The 19,941-nt window shown below is 47.5% G+C and overlaps 1 protein-coding gene across 5 annotated transcripts in view; it reads left to right on the forward strand.

Annotated features, from left to right (window-relative positions):
• CASTOR2 (cytosolic arginine sensor for mTORC1 subunit 2) overlaps positions 1-19,136 on the forward strand; it is a 142,725-nt gene extending 123,589 nt beyond the window's left edge. For 2 of the 5 annotated variants that reach the window (XM_069033727.1, XM_069033728.1), the window contains exons 7-10: positions 111-221; positions 1,596-1,678; positions 3,202-3,296; positions 4,072-4,737. In XM_069033727.1, the coding sequence (XP_068889828.1) occupies positions 111-221; positions 1,596-1,678; positions 3,202-3,296; positions 4,072-4,155 (373 nt within the window). In that variant the 3' untranslated portion in view covers positions 4,156-4,737. Of the gene's footprint in view, positions 1-110; positions 222-1,595; positions 1,679-3,201; positions 3,297-4,071; positions 4,738-7,300 lie in introns of those variants that run through there. The other 3 variants (XM_069033729.1, XM_069033731.1, XM_069033730.1) reach the window with 2 other exon arrangements.
• The last annotated feature ends 805 nt before the right edge of the window (positions 19,137-19,941 follow it).

A 19,941-nucleotide genomic window follows, 5' to 3' on the forward strand; every position in this document is an offset into this window, starting at 1 on the left:
CTTAAGTCAGTGTATGAACGTTTCTGGTTTCACTGGCTATATCTGCTTTAAGAACCTTTTTTTTGTGCTCTTCTAGCCACCATTAATGTCATTTTCTTCTGTTTCTTCAGAGTAAAAGACTCAGTGGTGGGCAATGAAGACTCGGGACATATTCGATTTTTCTCCTTTTCTCTCATTGAGGGTTACATCTCCCTGGTCATGGATGTCCAGACACAGCAGAGGTGAGCTTTGGTCTTAGAGTAACCCAGACCTTGAAAAAAAGGGGTGTTCACAAAGGAGCAGGAAGCAGCTTAGACTCCTCCATGTTAGTTATTTGTACCGTCTTTGTATGGGTGTCATGGCCCCGTACACCCTGATACTTTCCTGAGTAAAACCTGGCATGTTAGTTCTTTGAACAAATTTTGGACTTGTCTGTACAACCCCTCAGTGAAATCACAAATCAACATGATGTAGAGTTATCTCACTTTCAAAAGAGGAACACTGGAGCAAAGTGATTTTGGCATTTTTATTCTGTTGTTCATTAGCTGTGCATTTAAGAGCAAAACCCAAAAGGAAAACCTGGTGTAGATGTTTGAAGTTTTCCTGCTAAAGGCCAAAATCAGGGTGGGGATGTCAGTGATGCGGTCCTCTTGCATTGCTTTTACACATGGATGGGCTTGGTTCGGAGTCTCGTTATGATGATAATGTCCTGAGTCATCCCTGTGCAGTGGGAACCCATGACTTGTTCATCTAGCAAGGAGGGAGTCAGCTGGTGAGAAAACTTCAGCCTCTGTGTGTGTGTGTGTCTCTGCTTCTGCAGCTCTGCAGCACAGGAGGCTCTGAGGTCTGGAGGCTAGAGAGGGTGCTGTGCTGCTGAGATTTGCTTTTGGCATAAAGTGCAGTTTGGGTTTGGTTCTTGGGGGCAAGTTCCCTGCCACAGCAACTTGTTTTTCAAATTAATAAATTGCCATCTTGAATGTTTCTCTGACCTTATCGGAGTCAACCTTTGTCTGTCTTCAAGAGGGGCCAGAGGGCTGGAGCTTCAGCCTGGGGTGTGGGAAACCTGGGAGGCCAATTCATCTCTCTCACAGGCTGCCTGCTTGACCTTGGGCAAGTCTCTTAGCCTCCAGTCTCCTTTCCCCTGCTAAGAAATAAAGATCTCTGCAGTGGTGCCAGGGACCTCCCCAGATGGTAGGGAAAAAAGCACTGATGGTGCTCAGACACAAACCCAGTGGTTACCGTTCACATCCCTGAGAGCAGGTATGGAAACATATTCCATCCCTAGGTGTTTCCAAATGCAGCTCAAATCAAACTGTCAGTCTCAACTTTTGTAAAGCTGGGGCACAGCCTGTTGCTTAAAAATTTTTTCCCATGCCTCTCTGGGTACCTGTGCCCACCTCCAGCAGCAGATGCTGATTTGCTGTAGGACACCTGAAAGGTCAAGCAGGTGCATCTGCCCCACCTGCCTTGAGTTTTCCCAGTTTGCCCAAGCTACCGCCCCATTATAGTTGGCTTCAAACATCTCAAGGATGCAGGAAAAGCAGATCCCTCACAGGCAGAATCTGACACACTGCTGTGTTTTAATTGCTATGTTTGGTGTTCCTTTTTTTTTACAGATTTCCTAATAATTTGTTGTTTACAAGTGCATCTGGTGAACTTTGGAAGATGGTGCGGATTGGTGGGCAGCCTCTTGGCTTTGGTAAGTAACATTTGGGGGATCAGTTGGTGTGCAGGCAGTCAGTCACCTCAGGGCCTTCAAGGGGTATGGAAAAATCCATCTGGGGATGATGCTTTTTAAGAGCCAGCAGTTTAACATGACTTTGTGAGCTGAGATTTTCAAACAGAAGTCTGACTCTATTAAGTTTGACTTCTGAATATACTCCTGAAAGTGCTACATGCTCAACAGTTGCAGCTACATTGCATTCGTCCACTGGACTTCAGAGGTGGCTACAGCTGGGGCTCTGGTTAAAGAGAAAAACTGGACAAAAAGGTGGCATGGAAATGCATTGTAGATTACTGAAATCGGTGGTCAGAAAGCACTGTCATACTCCAGTGCAGTGCTTGGGTAATTCTGTGATTCTAGTAGACTTTTTATAGATATATAGGGTTGGGACTAGAGCATCTTTAAGGTCCACTCCAACCCCTTAATATTCTGTGATGATTCTGTGGTGAAACTGGTGTGAAATCCTGTTTCAGGGGCTGTAGTGGGCTGCAGCCTAGGAACCATGTGTCCATGCTGACTAATGGGTCAGCATCTCCTCTTTCAGAAATGCAGGGCCAAGTGTTCAATAACAGAAAAATGGATGTTAAAGATATATGGGGCTGGGTTTGGTGCTTTCTTCTTGAACATCATTCATTGCCTTTCTTTGGACCTCTGTAAATTGTTCCAGTTATAATGGTTTTGTGCCATTGGAGAATGGGCTTTTGTGCCAGTTTGGACAAATTTGGAGGAAAATATCCTCAGACAGAAGGCAGGTTACAACCAGCCCTCCCCCACCAGGTTTGGGAAAAATAAATTTTCCTCGGAGGAAAGTGAAAGAGATAAAAAACTATTTATTTAACAAACACACAGGAAAAGGATAATAATGCTAAATAATGAAACCTCTCGCTGTGGAGAGAAACCTGGAAAGATTTCAGAGTCCTTCTGTCGGTCTGCTCTCTCTCCTCCTCCTCGGAGCTGGGTCATGGGCCCACCTCCGGGGCCTTGGTGGAAAATTCTCCCAATGTGTTCTGATGTTGAAACAGTCCAGAAGAGAAGAAGGGAAAAACCAAAGTCCCAGGAAAACAAAGTCCTCCCAACACTCCGCTCTTCTCGCTGCTGCAGCAGAAGAACACACAGGACTGTGTGTCTGTGTCCTTGAGCAACTGCTTTGAAAAGCTCGCTCAGTTTTTTCCTCTCCCCCCTCTCAGGCTCAGTTTAAAGGCACAGAAAGGCACAAAATTAATTTTTGGGCATAGAGCAGTGGTAGGGGATACACATCATAAAGTCACCCCAAGACAGCGTTTCTCTGTAGCAAAAGGAAGGTAATAAAACTAAATGTGCAATGTACCATTGTGACCCAAAAGCTTGATTCTGTGAAAAAGAATACATTTTATTACAGAGATTCCTTCTGATTGGGGTTTGTGAAAACAAACTTCTCCTTATGTAGGCATGGAGCTGGTGAGCCCTGAGACTTTTGCAAGCCCCTCCAGACAGTGTTTGATTTTTTTATCTCCCCACAGATGAATGTGGAATTGTTGCTCAGATTTCTGAGCCTTTGGCCGCAGCCGACATCCCAGCCTACTACATCAGTACTTTTAAGTTTGATCACGCATTGGTGAGTATGAATACAGCTTCTTTGGAGCAGGGGAGATCTTTTCCCTGTGAGGAAACTCCTGATGAGAATGTCACTTCTTATCTGGATAACTTGTTGGAGTGCTTTTGCTCCAGTGTAGCCCAGCAAACTCCTGTCTCCAGCCTCCTGGGTCAGAGGCTCCTGAACCAAGCCCAGCCCTACCCAAAGCAAAGCTTTGTCAGTGAATGTTGTTCTCAAAAAAGGTTGGTCTCAGTCCTTAAAGACCTGCAGTGATGGAGACTTCACAACCTCCCTGAGCAGCCTCTTCCACTGCATCTGTATCTTTTATTAGAAATGGTCACAAACCCCTTCCATTTTGCTTCCAAAAATAGTTGCAGGCTCCAGACTCTCAGGACAGTGCTGTGACAACCCAACCTTAAGGGGAAAGTGCTTCCTTAGATGCTTCCTTCCCCTTAAGGGTGGGTCATCATAGGTGCCTTTGTGTGTAGGGAACTTTTTGGACAGTCTACCAGGAGCAGACCCCTGCCTTCATCTCTTGGTGCCTGCATTGTCCTAACCTTTGCTTTCTGAGACCCATCTATTAGCTCTGCTGTCCCTGCATCTTCCTGGGTTTTGATAAACAAGCAATAATTGCCAGCATAGCAAGGGAAGGCAATTTTGAAGCAGATAAGGTTGTTCCCATGTTTTTTCTCATGAGTGCCCATAAGCAGTTGCAACACAGTCATCATCATGAGGGTCTTGCTATCCTTGGAGAGTTCTCTTCGTTTTTTATACTGATGGATATTTTACTTTCCAGGCCTACCTCTGCTCTTCCTTTGCAAAGAGGACACCCTCAAAAATGAGGAATTCCCCTAGAAAGGGAAAATTGCTATGCCTGTAGCCACAAACAGGATGGCATTTCTCTTGGAACCCATTTCCCTGGTCCTGAAGGAGAGTCAGCTGCTTCATGCTATTAATTTTTTTTTTAAATGTGCCCTTTATTGCATTATACTTCTCTTTCCATCACTTGCAAATTCACTGTTCAGGTCCTACCTTTGACCTGTAAAAGTTCTAGTGAGATCAAAGCAGGTTTGGAGGTTTTTTTAATTACTTTGGTTTTTCACAGTTGGTGTGAACCATTCACAGCTGATAGGTCATGTGTGTAAAGAGTAAAAGTAAATATTATTTCAGATAGCAAAGGTCAAAGTGTTATATACATTTGTCTTATTTTTTTGAATATTAACTGTGCTGAAAAGATAAGCTAATAAAACACCATTTAAAAATCAATACTGTTATCTTTGCCTCACATTTCTGCCCATTGTGTGGCCCCAGGTATGCACTTTATGTGCAGAGCACAAGGTGCAGAGAGTGCTTCTACATGTCAAGCCATATCTGGAGATCTCAGCCCTGTCAGTTAAAATAGATATTTAGCTGAAAACTTATGCCATACGATTGAGATGACTCTGCAGGCAGCTCCACTTCCTAAGAGTGCCTCGTCCTGCTGCCTCCAGGCCCTGCAGATCCTGCCTCCGAGCAGCTGGCAGGGTATTATGGGGGCCATGCAGGTCTGCAGGTCTTCCTTACTTAAAGCAGTATTTTAGTGTTTTTCTTTGCTACTTGCTATCTTCTTTATGTATGCTTTTAAAAGCCTTTTCACCTGGACAGTGCTGTTCTAGTTGTCAAAACCTTCTATCCTTTGGAAGGTACATATCAAGCCCTGTTTTGCCTGACTTTGCTCCAGGTGTGCTGGCTGGGCTGGATGCTTGTTGGTCCTAGGATGGTTTTGTTGGCCAAGACCCTGACCTAGGTTTGGTCATGTTTTCCCTAACCTTGCTACCCAGATACCTTGGCTTATAGTGACATTTCCAAGGTCTAAGTGTATCTTGAACCCTTTCTCTAAATTCTCCCTTTAATTAAGGAAGCTCAGTACCTGTTGTCAACAATTTAGAGCACTGTATAAAAGCTTGTTGTTCCCTTTGATCTGACCTTTTTTCTCCTGTCCATCTTAAGGTGGTTTTCATTGCTTAATTTTTATTTTACCTGGGTGTTAATATTCCAGTCTTCCTGCCATGCTGTAGCTGTAGACATTTGCCCTGGTAATCAGGATGTGCTTGAGACGAAATCCCTTTGGGAGACAATGCTGAGATGGGAACCTCCAGGTCTCTGGCATGTCCCCTGGGTAAGGTCAGGCTGGAGAGAGCCACAGTTACCAGCTCCCTCTAGAGAGAGCCTTTTCTGCTCTTGCTGCCTCATTTTCACAGGTGTCTTGCTCTCCTTCACCAGCATTTTGCTTCTGAAGAGGCTGGAGCTGTGTCTGGGATGTAATTTGGAGCTTTGCTTCTTCCTTCATGGTTGTTGCTTCAATCTGCACACTCCCTGAGAGGTGAACACAGTGCACCAGCTGCCTTGGGACAGGGATCATTTCCAAGGGACAGGGAGGGGGAGGACTCCTCCACTGGTGGCAAACTAGGATGGGTCCCACGATGCAAAATTGTTTGCACACCTGTCCTGGAGAAAACCCTGCTGAAACATTTTTGGGGTGATTGATACCATTTCTGTGCTGGTAAGGGGTTCAGGCATTTTGCATGGAATGAAGGACCACTGTGTTTCATGCAGGAGAGGCATCTGTGCAGGTCAAAGACAGCTGGCCAGAGCTGGCTGGTGCTGCTTCCTCCTGCTTCTGTCTGGTGCTGATGAAGCATATGGAGAGACCCATAGCACCGAGCATGGCTGGGGCTGACTAGAGGAGCATGGTTTAAAAAATTGGCTCCTATGCTTTTTCTCGTTCTGTTATGTAGAGGAAAAAAGTCAAACAGCTTCTTCCGCTGCAGTGTTCAGTGTACTGGGAAAAATTAGGAAGGGGAGGAAGTGGAGAGTCCTGTCTCAAAGTCTTGCTCCCTATGGTAGATGTGTCCTTGGGTTTTCCTTCTCAACCAGAAGAGTTCGCTGTATGCTTGTTCTAAGATTATTTTCTTCCTTTCCAAAGGACTTTTGTTCACACATCATCAGAGTTGACTGCTGTTATTCCATCTTTCTATTGGAAAATTGAATGTTTTTCTTGTTATTTCTCATGGGGTTTTTCCTCAGTTTTGTTAAAAGCCTTGCAGAAAGACACAGTCCGGTTGTATTTCCACTGTCTGAGCTCTTGAGAGTGTCCAGTGAATTCAGGTATTGTACTCCTGGCCTTAAATACCTTGTAGAGGAAACAGTTCCTTCTTCAGTTTACTTGACATAAATTATTTTGGCTTCTTGCAGCAACTTACAGATAATTTCTTTTTCCCTCAGTCCTCTTTCCATTTTTCAAGAGCTGCCTATTCCCTGAACAGTGTCTTGGAGTTTATGTAGTAGTCAGAAACACTTCTTCTGTCAGATGTAACTTTACTTGTGATGTTCTTTTCTACTGATGACAGTTGCTCTGAGGTCTTTTGCATCTTCTGTTTCAAGAGGTTTTTCTTGCAGTGAGTGTGAAAAGACACCCACGAGTAATACGGACTTCTATGGTTAAGTCTCCTCACAAGACTGGATAAAAAAGCACAGATGCACCACAAGCAGACTGGTAGCTCTCTTCCTCTTTTGATGGGCATGTTCTCCTGTCACCTACCATGGTCTTCCCATCCACACTTTCAGGTCCCAAACCTGTAGGGTGCCCCTGAGAGCCTCATGGAGCCCTTAGGCAGCCACATAAATCCATCAGCATGGGTACTACGCATGAGTGACCTCCTGGCATACAAGTGCTTCACCAGCAAAAGGAAGGGGAAGGAGGGGAGAGGAAGAGGAGAGAGAAATCCCAAAATAGTTGCCTCCCCACCAGCACCCACCATACGACAGCAAACCATCTGGATCTCACAGTATTTGCTCCAGGGCTACCATGGGTGAACAGGGGTGTCCTTGTACACAGAGCCCTTTCTCAGTGGAGTTCAGGTGTCAGCAAAAACCAGCCAAGTATCTGCCTCCTTGGGACTGGTCTGGCTTTGTCTCTCTTTTGCCTCTCTTTTCCTTGTTGTCCCTTTTGCTGGAACATGACCTTTCTTTTTGTTTTCTTGCAGGTACCTGAAGAAAATATAAATGGTGTGGTCAATGCACTCCAAGTCAGTCAAGCTGAAAAGCATTAGAAATCTTCTGAGTTGGTTCCAGATGCTTTTTATTATTATAATAATTATTATTATAATTTTTTTTTCTCACAGTATTTCTTGAAAAATCTGATTACAGAGAGTAACATGAAAAGAGACTGGAAAGTTGAGCAGAAACAGCTCTAATAAGGCTTTGTTTTAATTATTATTGTTATTGTTATTTTATTAAATTTATGAATGAAGGGCAGGAGGAAAGGGAATTCATATGGTTTCCTGATATTCAGCTCCAAGGTGAAGTGTACCCTGGCTGTGCTCTCAGTGTGGAAGGAGCTGCCCAGGGACACCCATTGGCAGCACGGATGGCTGTGGGCATGCTGCCGAGAGCAGGGGGATGGGCCAAGAGCAAATGGACAGGCCACTGGCTCAGAGAGCCCTGAAAACCAGAAACAAAATGAAACATGGAATTAAACAGAAAAAAAGTCACACAGTGCTGGCTTGTCTCCTCGCATCAGACTTTCTGAGGACTGTCCTTCGTTGCCTGTGTTGAGATAGAATGCAAAGGGTTCTGTTTCCCCTGACGGAAGAGTTTGGCATTGGAAAAAGGGAAAATATCCAGTTGTTTGACATTTCCCCTTTTTCTTTCTCCCTGCAGTGAAAGCCTGGCTGCTCTGAGAAAGCCTGGGCAGGGGGAGCTCAGCTCTGGCCAGCTCCTGGCGGGTGGCGTCACCCAGACTTGTGTCGGCATTGAAACTTAGCCAGTTTTGGTCAATATTTTCCAGTCACTCTCTCACTGCTCCCAGTATTCTCCTGCCATGTCCCCTGCTCCAGGACATGGAGTCCCCTTACCCCACATCAGAGCCTTCCTCCAGTCCCTGTGTCCCAGGGCCAGCAAGAGGCCTCTTTTCTCCTGTCCCCTCAGGCTTTTTCCCATCCACTGTGCACATATGGGGAAATAAGTATATTGTTCAGGCTCCCTGGGTAGGGTAGCTGCTCTTGCACATCCCAGGTCACCTTGGCCAAGAGCCACAGCAGGTTGTTCCTGCCAGGGCCAAGAGGATGCCTGAGTCTTGTGGGCACCCTCCTGTGGTTTTTCATCAGCTTCTCCATCACACAGGTGGAAATTGTTGCTGATTGGGGAAAGTAGAACAGTGCTGAGAATGCATAAAACCTGCTGGCATCTAGTCCTGTCACAGGAAGATGATGGGGCTTTTCCCATGGGGCAGCAGTAGTGTGTTTGCTTCTGGCTTGTACCACAGCTGAGGGCCAGCAGGAGCCAGGCATCAAGGCCCATAGTGGCACCTGTATCCAGGTTGTGCCCACGGCTGCTGCCAGCGCCACGGAGGACAGCAGGGACCAGCGTTGCCCAAGCCAGGGGTGCTAGCAGTCTGCTCCACATGCAGCAAGGGGTGGTGAAAGGAGAAGCTGTCTGCAGAGGATGGTGCTTTTGTGATTAGCAGCCCCAGTGGATCTCGTGTTTCTTGACTTCTTCCGCTTCAGTCTTGACAAAAAGAAATTGCAGATCTTGCCATTTTCCTGAGGGCTTTCCAGCATGCTTCAGGGACAGCCTCTAGCAGGATTTTCCTGAGGCTGTGCCATATACAGCTGTGAGCTGGAGTTTTGCATTAATCTGGAGGCAGTAAGCAAGCACCTGGGATCATGCCATGGGCCTGGTTTGTACCGGTGTGTAGGACATGCAAACACACAGACACAGTTTGCTGATTAGTTCTGCATTCACAGTACTGGAGGGCGGAGCAGTTAGGGTTTCTGATGCTGCTGGATTCAAACATGGAGTTTCAGATCTGATTTTTCACCAGTAGGATGTTGTGTGACATCTAGACAAGGAGTCAGAGCATCCATGGGAAAAAGCATGGATGACTTTCCTTGGTTGGCCCTCCTGGAGCATCCCTGCAGAGGAACACTGAGGCTCATGTTCAGTGCTCTACCAAACAGGATGTTTTGCTGTTCCTTTACATGGGTTTTCAGAATTGTCCCATGATATGTTTATATTCACTCCAGATTTCTGGACTAAAGGTTTATTCTAGATGTGGCACTGTGCATCTCTGGATGTTTGGAAAGATGCTTTGGTTTCCTGCCGCAAGGCCACAGGCACAGGCTGAGGCTGCATGGTGCAGTGTTGAAAACACTCAAGAGATGTTTGCTGTGACTCTGCCCACTGTTGTGGGCACTGAGCTGGGCTGGGGTGGACAGCAAGGCCAGTGGTAGCTTTTCACCCCATATATTGTCAGAGGGTTACTCCTTGGGATGGCAGATTGGTGGCATGGCAGGGGGTGACGGAGCGTTGAGTTGCTGTACAGGTACTGAGTTGCCAGCCACGGTTTCTGGTCAGCTGAGTTGAGCCTGAGTTTTCGCTGTGTGCATGGATGGTGCCACCATGACAGAGTCACCATGAGAGGGTCTTTTTGCTCTAGGGTTTTGTCAACCTTTGGGAAATGCCAGTTCAGCATCAGAGAGTACTGTTGTGTTGCTCTGCACATGCCAGTGCTGCTTCCAAAGGACTGCGACATGGATAGGAAGGGATTAACTTGAAACAAGCAACAACTTTACTGAGCCTTAAATGAAAGCAAGAAAAAATCTGTTTTAATTTGCTAGCATTGTACTCAGGCTGATTTTTTTAATTTAAATTTTTTTCCCAAGGGAGTCAGCCTTTTATTTGTGAAATCTGTAGAAGGCTTTGTGGTATTTCAAACCTTCCTAAAGAAGGTTGACATGGGAAAGCTGGCCTGAAAAATTCACAGGATGCAGAATGCCCTTGAGGGACTCTGACGCTGCCACCATCCTTGGCTTCACCTTTTTATTTCCTTTTATGGTTTTGTCCTGACATCCATGGAGATTGTTTCAGACAACTTGATGCTTTCCCTTTAGTGTTCCCTTCATACTTTTTGCTGGTGGGAACTGAGATACTCCAAGTATGGCCAGAATTGGTAGACCCTTGTCCGCGCACCATACCTGAAGTCAGGATCAATGCAAGCTTACACAGCACTGCTGCTTGTGAGACCTACACTGCAGGAAGGAGTCTGTAGGGGCTGTGTTAAAAATTTTTGTAGTAATAATAATACCACTACAGTATTAACACCACAGTGCTTAGCGAACCCAAAGTAGGGGGCTCTTAAAGCTGCTCCACAGCTCCCACTCTCTCGGCACCCAGCCTTTGGGGTGGGAAAAAAATTGAAGAGTCTTTTCCTTTTTTTAAAATGCCTTATGATTAATATGTCTGAGTATCCCTGACATTATGCTGTTGAGTACTGTGTGGATAAAGGAGGAGCATGCCTCCGTGGGACGCTCTTGGGCTGGGTGCCTGGATTACCTGTCAGCTGCCAGTGCTGCCCTCAGCATCCCTGCTCACCTCTCTGGGCAGTTCCACCTGGCCATGGCTGCTGCTAATGAAGGATTGCTTCCATGCTGCAGGCTGCTTTCTGTGCCCTCTCTCCTCTCGTTGCACAAAAATTCACCAAACAGTAAAATGTGAAAGCGTTTCCAGTCCTGCAGAAAGGGGTAGGCAGGGGAAGAGAGCATGGCCCTCATGCACCCTCCGTCTTTCTCCAGGGCATTTGTTTTCTTAGAAGCCTCAACCTTTCCAAGTTGTGTGTGTTATTAAATAGGGTTTTGTCTTTTTCCCTCAACCCAATTAGAATTTGATTATAAATTCCTTTCTACTGAGCAAGTGTGTGCATGTGTTCATCTTAATGTATAGTGTTTCCACTGAAATCCTTAGTGTGTCTCTATTGCACACCTGTAAATACCCATGTTTGTGTCTGTATCTTGTACATGGTGTGGGCACTCAAGCAATATAGGTTCACATACATATGTGAGTATATGTGTGTATGGGCACACATTCTGTGTGTGTGTCTATGTAGTGAGTACTGTATACACACATTCATTCACCATATATTTTTAATTCAAGTAATGGGCAATATGAATATTAGTTCTACTCCTGCTTTTTCTCTACACATGTTTAGTGAAGACCAGCAGTGGAGTTGGCCTGGAGCAAAGCTGGGGCTCCTCTGCTTGCTGGGAGCAGCATTGGATTTTCATCCCTGCTTCAGAAAATTAGGTTCCTCTCCAGTTTGGTGCCTCAAGCACAGAGACTGTAGGAAATTCACTCCTTTTTCTTTCTATGTGTTTTAGTTGCTGCCCTAAATTGCCTCAGCCTGGAAGTAGGGCTGGTCTTCCTGCCCAGACCCTAGCTGGAGGTTTCCAGTGGGGCTTCCAGCTCCTGCAGGCACAGAGCATGGTGCCAGTGCTGCCTGCCTTCCCCCAGGCAAGGCAGGAGCTCCTCCAGGCTCCCTGCAGTCGGGGCTTCTGGGTGGCCTGGGCTAGGCACCAGCATTCCCTCTGAGCTGTTTCCTGGTGGCCTTCCCCAACATCTCTGCACGAGGCTGGGGGCAGGTGCAAGATTTCCTGGTGGATGTGTCTGCTCGGGGCTTGGCCAGCAGTGGCAGGCTATGGCTAGTGCAGGGCTCTGGTATTTGTTAGGGAATTCACATTTGTTGGTCTGTGGGGAGCTGAAATCAGTGGCTTATTTTTAAATAGGCTGAAGTGTTGGAGGGTCTTTTCCTGTTAAAAGCAGAAGAGGCTGCTTGAACCCAGTCACTGGAAGAATGTGGGCTTTTCATCTCGCCATTGGAGATTTCTGCTGACCAGGAGCACTGTTAGGGTCCTTGTAGGGAAATATCCCATTTTCCTATTTCAGTTACACTTCACCAAAGGTGGGATGGGGCAGGGGGGTGGGGAATGGGGTGCTGCCTTGCCACTGACCTTTTGGCACTTTGAGGTTGCTGATTTTTCAAGCTGTCCCCCAAATGCACCCTTGCACAAGTTTGTGCAGCCTTCAGTTTCTTTCCAGGCATTGAAGTCAGTTTGGGGTTTCTGCAATGCTGTGCTTTAGATGGCATTTATCAGCCTCTCTCATGGGGAGGCCTTAATGGAAATACTTGGTTTTGCTGGAGCACAGAGATGGTGGCACCTGCAATGGGTAACATGAGTATTAAGACTCACTTAATGACAATGCCATTTATAAAGCATACTCAGCATACAAATACTATACTGCTGCTTCAAAATGTGTTTTAAACTCCAAGCTCTCTGTTACCATTCCCAGGTCACAGGCAGGGAATGCTACTGGTCAGAGATGAATCAATCCTCCTCTCCCACAAAAACCTTGTTGGTGTCAGGTCCTGCTGTGGGGTAGCACATGACACTGAGCAGGGATTTACTTTTTAAGACTTGCCATGCAGAACTGGGTGTGGGGACTTTTAGGACTGACACTTGAAAGATTGCTGGGAGGTCCTGATTGCTTTAGCCAATCAAAGTATCCAACAGAAGTGTATCAGGTTTTATTTTTCTGAAGCGTGTTTTGTCCTGCCGGCACTGGGAAGAAATAAGGCAGTGCAGCATACAGAAGTGTGTGGCAGAGGAGGTTGCTCAAACTCCAGCATAGCTCCCTGAGTACCCAGTTGTTTCCCTGGTGCTCTTGATGCTCTCTGGTATGTGTAGACCCCTGAGAGAGGCGAGGTAAGGCAGGGAGCAGCTCTGCTCAGAGCTCTGCCATTGTGCTACATTTGCAGGATTTGCTGTCCTCAGGCATGAGCTCCTGACACATTCCTCCACCGGCAGCCCCTCAAGTCTCACAGTGTGTCTGTGAGGTGAGGGTTTAGTAGTGTGACTCTTGACATCCTGTGAAGGTTGGAAAGCTGTCTGGGACATTAAAGGCTGAATTGCATGTGCTTGGTCAGAGCCTGGCTCTGAGAAGTGGTTTCCCATCTTTTCTCAGCTCTACTATACAAAGCTTGAATTGTTTTTCTTACAAAGGGGGCCCCTCCCTGGTGTGAGCTGATGTTGCCGTGACTGCCTGGCTGCAGAGGGCCGGGCTTCAGGCCATGCTGACCTGCAACAGCCATGGGGTGAGCCCAGGCTCCTCTGTTCTGGAAGGCATCTGGGTCCCACACATCCATGCTGTGGCAGTGCAGGGTCTGCAGAGATCCCTTTTAGTGACAGGTGTGGGAAAGGTAGGGGAAAAGCAGGGATAGGTGGAGTGCTGAGTGATGCAAAAGAATTAATATGTTCTAGTTGTGTACATATGAATATATTGAAGTCTTGCTTGTTGTTGTGAACACCAAAGCATTTTCATCTTTGTTTTGATTCACACCCCTCCCTGCCCAGCCTCCATGCTCAGCCCAGTATCCCAGGGGATGCATTTGTCCCAGTCATACCTTCCCACCAAGGGTGGGTAGTGTGACCCCTCCAAACCCCCAGTACTTAGAAAATCTTTTGATGCTCTGCCTCTCCACTGGGGAAGGCCCCCAAGAATCACCATGTGTTTTGATGTAATGGTGGTATCAGGTACTGTGGCCAGAGGGGTTAGTCCCATCCTTGTGGTTTTTGCCATCCATATACCCACACAACTGTTCAAGAGCACCAGGTCATCCAAACTCCTTAATTTAGAGGTCAGCAACTTGAATAGGAGGTGCTGGGTCCTGCGTTGGCACAGTCAGTGTTCACTGAGCGCGTTCCCATCAGCACTGGATAATTGGTATTTTCTGATAATGACAAGGGAGAAATTCTTTGTTTGGCCTCAGGCTGAGCATTGCTGCTAATTCCTGGGAGAAGGTGTCCCCCAGCAGCATTCAGTTATGAACAAGAAGTAATTTCCTGAAGAGGATTTCTTCTCTCTGTTACTTTGACTATTGTGGACATCTCCAGTAAGCAGCTTAAGGTGTATAACTTACCTGTTCCAGTCCTGCCTGCAGACATTGGATTGGATTAAACTTTTATATCTGCAGGAGAGTAAAACCCAGTAATTCTTTGCCAAATAGTATTTACATGTTGTAGCATGCACTGAGGTGTGTTAACATTGGCTGAAATGTGCAAACCTGCCTCCAGATTTCCATACCTTCTCCCCGTGAGTGCATCTGTCTGTCTTGTCTGTCTGTACCCTACCATATGTCAGGGGCCAGCAATATCCCTCAGGCACCCTGGCAGCACTGAACCGGTACGGAAACAGTGCACATCCTCAGGAAGGCTGTGGGACCTTCCCAGGGTACCTGGAAGGGAAACACTTGACTGTGAAGATAATCTTGAGTTACTCTACTGTCCTTGGTCTCCTTTATTTAATCCTCGTGAAGCACAGCTGGGTTGAACTACCAGCTCCAGTTAGCAAAGGTGAAGGAAAGAACAGGGTTCTGCAGTGTGAGATGTGCACTGGAGGCTGATCAGCAAATCCTGGCTGCAGCAGTAATAGCCTCTGCAGACACCCTGGTGAGCACAGACCAAAGCACAGCCCCTGTTGTATGGGGAAATGGATGAAGTATGTATCAAAGTACATTCTCATTTTAAGGTAAGAATTTTAGGGTTCTATACATCTTTGGAACATATATAAGCTAAGATCCTTTCTTGGTCTCTCTAGAGAGAGTTGGTCATATCAGTTTCAAAGCCTGGGCACAAATGTTACCTTGTTATTGCAGATTACATGGAGTAGCTTCCCCCTGCTCTGTAATTCTCTTGCAGCCATGACCTGGGCTTCTGCATGCCCCGAGTTTTGCAGAGGGCTTGGCCACAAGGGAACACAAACCCCTGGCATCTCCTCCCAGCTGAGAGTGCGTTAAGTTTTGCAGCCAAGGTGCAAGGAGTGGCAGAGGAAAGGCAGCCACACACCTCCTCCCCTGCCTGCACAGCTCCAGTATGGCCACAGCCAGCCCATCTCAGCACCATCCCAGCTGCGCAGAGCAGGAGAGTTGCAAAACAGCTGGTTCATGCCCTGGGCTCCCTTGGGGTTTTGTTTTCATCCGTTTTTAGCTTTCTGCAAAATTCTGTAAATGAAATGTGGGTGGATTTTGGAGCAGACATGGACAGAGATGCCCATCAGGCATCTGGCAGGATTGAAATTTTGAAATACGTGTGAGAGCAGAGCAGGAGCATGTCGCTCCCCCTCTGTCCGGCTCTGTCCTTCTGCCTGTACCATAGGAGAGCTGACCAGGTGCCATGTCCCTCTCTAGGCAGACCCAGTGGTTTTGCTGGGGTCCTTCTAACCCTAGAAGATTATGCTAAAAATAGGGCATCCTTCATTTTGGGGGGGCTGGTTGCTTCTTCCCTCCTTGTGTGGCTGTGGCAGAGGCAGTGTGTGTTGCACAACAATTTGGGAAGATGCCATAGGAGGCTGCTGTTTAGAGCCCCCCTGCTCTGGCTGGCTTTCTGCTTCTATTTCAGCATCCTGAGGATTTAAACCAGCTTTCTGCAGTTACAGTAATAAGCTTATTTTTTTATTCCCAAAGGATTCCTACTTGCTGTTTTGTAACTTGAAAAACATTTTACAGGTACCTGATTCCCTGGTCCTTGTGGGAATGCTGCTTGAAGCACACACTTGCCAGGTTGGCTGCTGTAAGCATTACTGCTCCTTTGGGCCCCAAAAGAGGAGTTCAGCCCAATTTGCCTGCTGAAACGCTGAAGCAGCCCCAGGCTCAGGCTAGCAGGATGCTGCTCTGGGCCAGGTCACAGGGGAGAGACAGCCCCGGTAAACAGAGCACCCTCATCCTCTGTATCCTTGCTGCCTGCACACAGTCATTCCCATCAGCTGGAAGGGAATGCAGAGGAATTTCCCTTCTGCTGAAGAAAAGCAACAGTCTCCTCTGTGGATTTGATTTGTGGTCAGTGGCAAAAGCAAAAGAATGTTTGCCATGTGAGACATTGAAGGAAGGAGCCAGGGGTTCCTATATGTAGAGCAAAGGAGAAAAAAAATGGCAGCCTTTGTTGTAGCTGTTTCTTGCAATTATTTCTAATGCCAGCCGTGGGATGGGGTTGAATTTTTGAGATCACTGGTATTACCTAAAGAGCTGGCGGTGCTGTTACAACTGTGGGAGCTGCAGACCTGGCAGTGTTGCCTTCAGGCAGGACCAACCTGGGCAGAGCACAGGACCCTCCCCACCGTGGCTCAGCCCTGGGGCAGCAGTAAGTGTAGACAGACAGGCTATTGAACCAGGCCTGCTCTTGAAGAAATCCACAAGTTTTAACATTTTCTTCCTGGGAGCAAACCTGTTTTTCCTAGTGTTGTGTGTTAGTGGGTTGGTGCTGATGCTGCAGGTTCAGACCACAAAGGTGGCTCTGCAGGAGGAGGAGCACCCCGTTTCTCTTTCAACCATTAAGAACTGTCTGGTCCAGTTTGATGACCTCAGCCATTTGTTTAGTTGTATCATAATTTTTATTAGTCATGCCCTCACTCTCCCCCAAACCTACCTACTGGGGTTCTTGCCAGTCCTATGTCTCAGTGCTTACTTCCTCCAGGTTTTTATTTGTTCTCCAATTGTGAACTGTTCCAGTGATATCGTGGCAGAACGTCAGCATCCCAGAGCAGTCTTTTCTAGGTGCTTCTGGCTGTGCTGGATCCAGGGCTGCCCTTGCTTCTCACCCAAAATCCTCCTGCAATTCTGCTAAAAATAATCCTATTAATCCAATGGCTGTTGATTCTAGGAGTGTGAGAACTGCATCCAAGTGCCATTAGTGCCCAGTTTAACGCCTGGAAACACACAGGGTAGTAACTCTACCCTGCCTCTTTCCAGCCCAGGACTGTGGTGTCACAGCCAGCAGGACTGTGTCCCCTGCCTGTGGCTGTGCATTCGGTTATCCCTCCCCTCTGTGTGGGCTCCAGGCTTGGCTTTGGGGCTTGTGAGACATGAAGTTGAGCAGGGTGTTCATTTTAGCACAGTGGCAGCCATGTTCTCTGCCATGCATCCTCCTCCACACTGCCTCTGCAGCAGCTGGGGGTGGCAGTGACAAAGAGGTGATCCTTGTCCTGCTGACCCAAGTACTAGGACAACCACGGCTCTTGGGACAGGCCGAAGAGGAGGCTGCTGGACAGTAACTCATGGTAGGATGCAGCTTCAGAAGCTCTGTTTCAGCCTTTGGAAGAGCCTGTCTCATTCCCTTACTGTTAACTCCTTACATAGCCCATTCTCCCCTTGTTTTCATTAGAATTAGAGGGAGCATGATCACCTCAATTTGCTTGACATGTTCACCTGCTCCCACCAGCAAGCCATGCCAGCAGGTCCTGTCGCTGCTGGGATTTGGATCTTGGTGGCACAGTGCCCAGGGACCATCTGCAGCCCCACCTTGCAGTGAGAGTGGATGTGGATGCACAGCACAGCACTGGCTCACACTGGTTGTCTCCTGCTCTTTGGGCACCATAGGGCAGGCAGAGGGGTGAGTTCAGAGGGAGCATTGCACAGAGCGAGGAGGAGCCTCATTGTCCTCATCAGTGCTTAAGGCAGATTTTTAGTTTGGTTCCTCTGGGCTAAGCTTCAGCGAGCCATCGCCTCATGGGGGCACAGTGCAGGGTTACAGCCCCACTGCACCCTTCAAGTTCAGGGCTTGTTATGAGGGGTCAACCCTTCTGGGGCCATAACACCACTTTTTTTAGTGCAAGTGGCTTGAACAAGACTGGGCATTTATCTCTTTCTCCCCTTTGTCTGGACTCAAAAAGGAGCCCAAATTCCCTCCAGATACCTAGAATGGCCACAGCATTAACCAAGAGAGCAGAGATGCTCCTGGTGCAGAAGCTGCCCAACTTGCATCAGGGTCTGTCCCTCTGTTCCCTGGCCAATTAGAACAGCTGTGCTGGGCAGCCTGGGGAGGAAACACAAATCTTTAGGACTTTTGCTCTGAAAGTGAAATACCACTTTTGGCCTCAGACACACCAAGCAGGCTGAAGTGACCAAACTCTTGCAGTCTCTCCTCCCTGCTCACCTCAGAAAATCCATGCAGCCTTCCATTGGGGAGGGTGGAAAAAAGATGTGTATTTATTTCCCTTTAATTACCAGGTCTGATGCAAACAGACAGGGTGGGGAATCCTCCCAGTGCAGGGGCCTTTGATACACCTTCTGCTCTGGGCTGCAGGCAGGGAAAGGCTGCTTGCACCTACCATGTGGGCAGTGCTTGTGGGCTCAGTGAGGCCAAGCACTGCAGGTATGGGTGGGCAGCAGCTCCTGCAAGCTTGGGGGTACAAGCCTGAATTCGTCAGCTGCCTTCATGGCCTCTGCACGAGGGGGGATGTTACACCACCAGGAACAGGGACTGGTGGCAGCAGCTTGGGATCATGTGCTGGACATGGTGTGGAGCTAAGAAGTGGCTGCTTTGCTTTCCCAGCAAGTGCACATGCTGCTTTTCTTTGCTGGTCTTACGCTGAAAAGCTGAGATTTATGTACTGTATGAAAAAAACAAAACAGAAAAAAAGAAAAAATCCTAATGTTCCAAAATAAATCACAGTATATTTTGTACTTTGTAAAGTAATTAAACCGAAAAAGAATAAAAAGTGAAACTTATGCTGTCTGCTTTTGTACTGATCAAACTGAAAATAAAGCAGAGCTTGGCATTGTCTAGAAGATATAACTCTCCTTTCTTTCACCTACAGCCATGTTGGGTGTCACTCACACATACACCAAATATGAAGGCCAGCAGACATCCCAGAGGCTCTCTGGTGTCCAGGTCCCGTCACTGGGTGTACCATACCCCTACAGACCGTACCCACCACCATCTCCATCCTCCAGGTGTTTTCTGGGAACCACCAAACCTGCCCTATCCTCTTCCCTTAAAACAAGAGGTCAGTGAAATGCTGCTAGTGTATTTGCCAGACTTAGGTTTACCTGCTCACTGCAGAGTGCAAGATGCCCAGGAGTCTGGACAGCCCCCGCAGAGATCCTGGCAGGGCACCCCCAGAGCCCTGCACCCCAGCAGTGGCAGGGAAGCAAACTCAGCCTCCTTATGGGCTATTTTAGGGCAGTCACTGTGGGTCCTGAGTCTCAATCAGCAGCGTGGTCTGCAAGAAAAAGCTGAACAACCTGTCTGAAGTGTGCAAGAAAAACCGTGAAATCGGACGTATCATCACCCTATTACAGTTTTAACCATTTGTAGTGGATGTTTAAAGGGAAGCAGCCCATCTACATCAACTGTAGTCAAGTCATCTTTTTAGTGTAGTGTAATCCATTGTTTACTCTTGTGCTCAAGTGTTAAAATGTTCATGTAAGAAATTACTGTGGTATTGCTAATCTGGAATGATGAGACCAGCCTTGCTGTGTGGGGGCTGCAGGGCAGCCCAGGGGCCATACTGGATTCAGCTCTGCTGCAGGGAATTGCAAGGACCCCTTGGGATGGTGGGATGTGGAGGCCTGAACTTGTGCAGGTGCACTTGGGCCTGAACCTCTCACCCATAGCTCCTCCAGTCCTCAGCCACTGTGGCAACCCTGCTCGGCCACTGCAGTGCTTGGAGCTGTTCATGCACAAGGTTCTGCACCAGGGGACTGGTCCTGATGCCCTTTTGGGCTATTTTAAGCCAAACACGCTGGTGCAGTGCTGATCTGAGCGCAAATCACTTGTGTAATCAATGCCAAATCAGTAGGTTATTCGAGTTCTAATTTGAGCTGCTCCCCATGTGCATCCTTGGCCCATACATTCCCTCACTGCAGGTACATTTAGGGATGCAGGTATATTTTGGGCTGTCTACTTTGCCATACTTCGAAGGACAAAATGATGCGAAATTGCTTTGCAGTTCACAGTGTAGTGACCTGAAGCTACCCCTGCATGGCTGGGCTCCTGTATGGCCCTGGTCCTGCAGGAGG

Source organism: Aphelocoma coerulescens, chromosome 19, assembly GCF_041296385.1.
Source record: "Aphelocoma coerulescens isolate FSJ_1873_10779 chromosome 19, UR_Acoe_1.0, whole genome shotgun sequence".
Classification (NCBI taxonomy): Eukaryota; Metazoa; Chordata; class Aves; order Passeriformes; family Corvidae; genus Aphelocoma; species Aphelocoma coerulescens.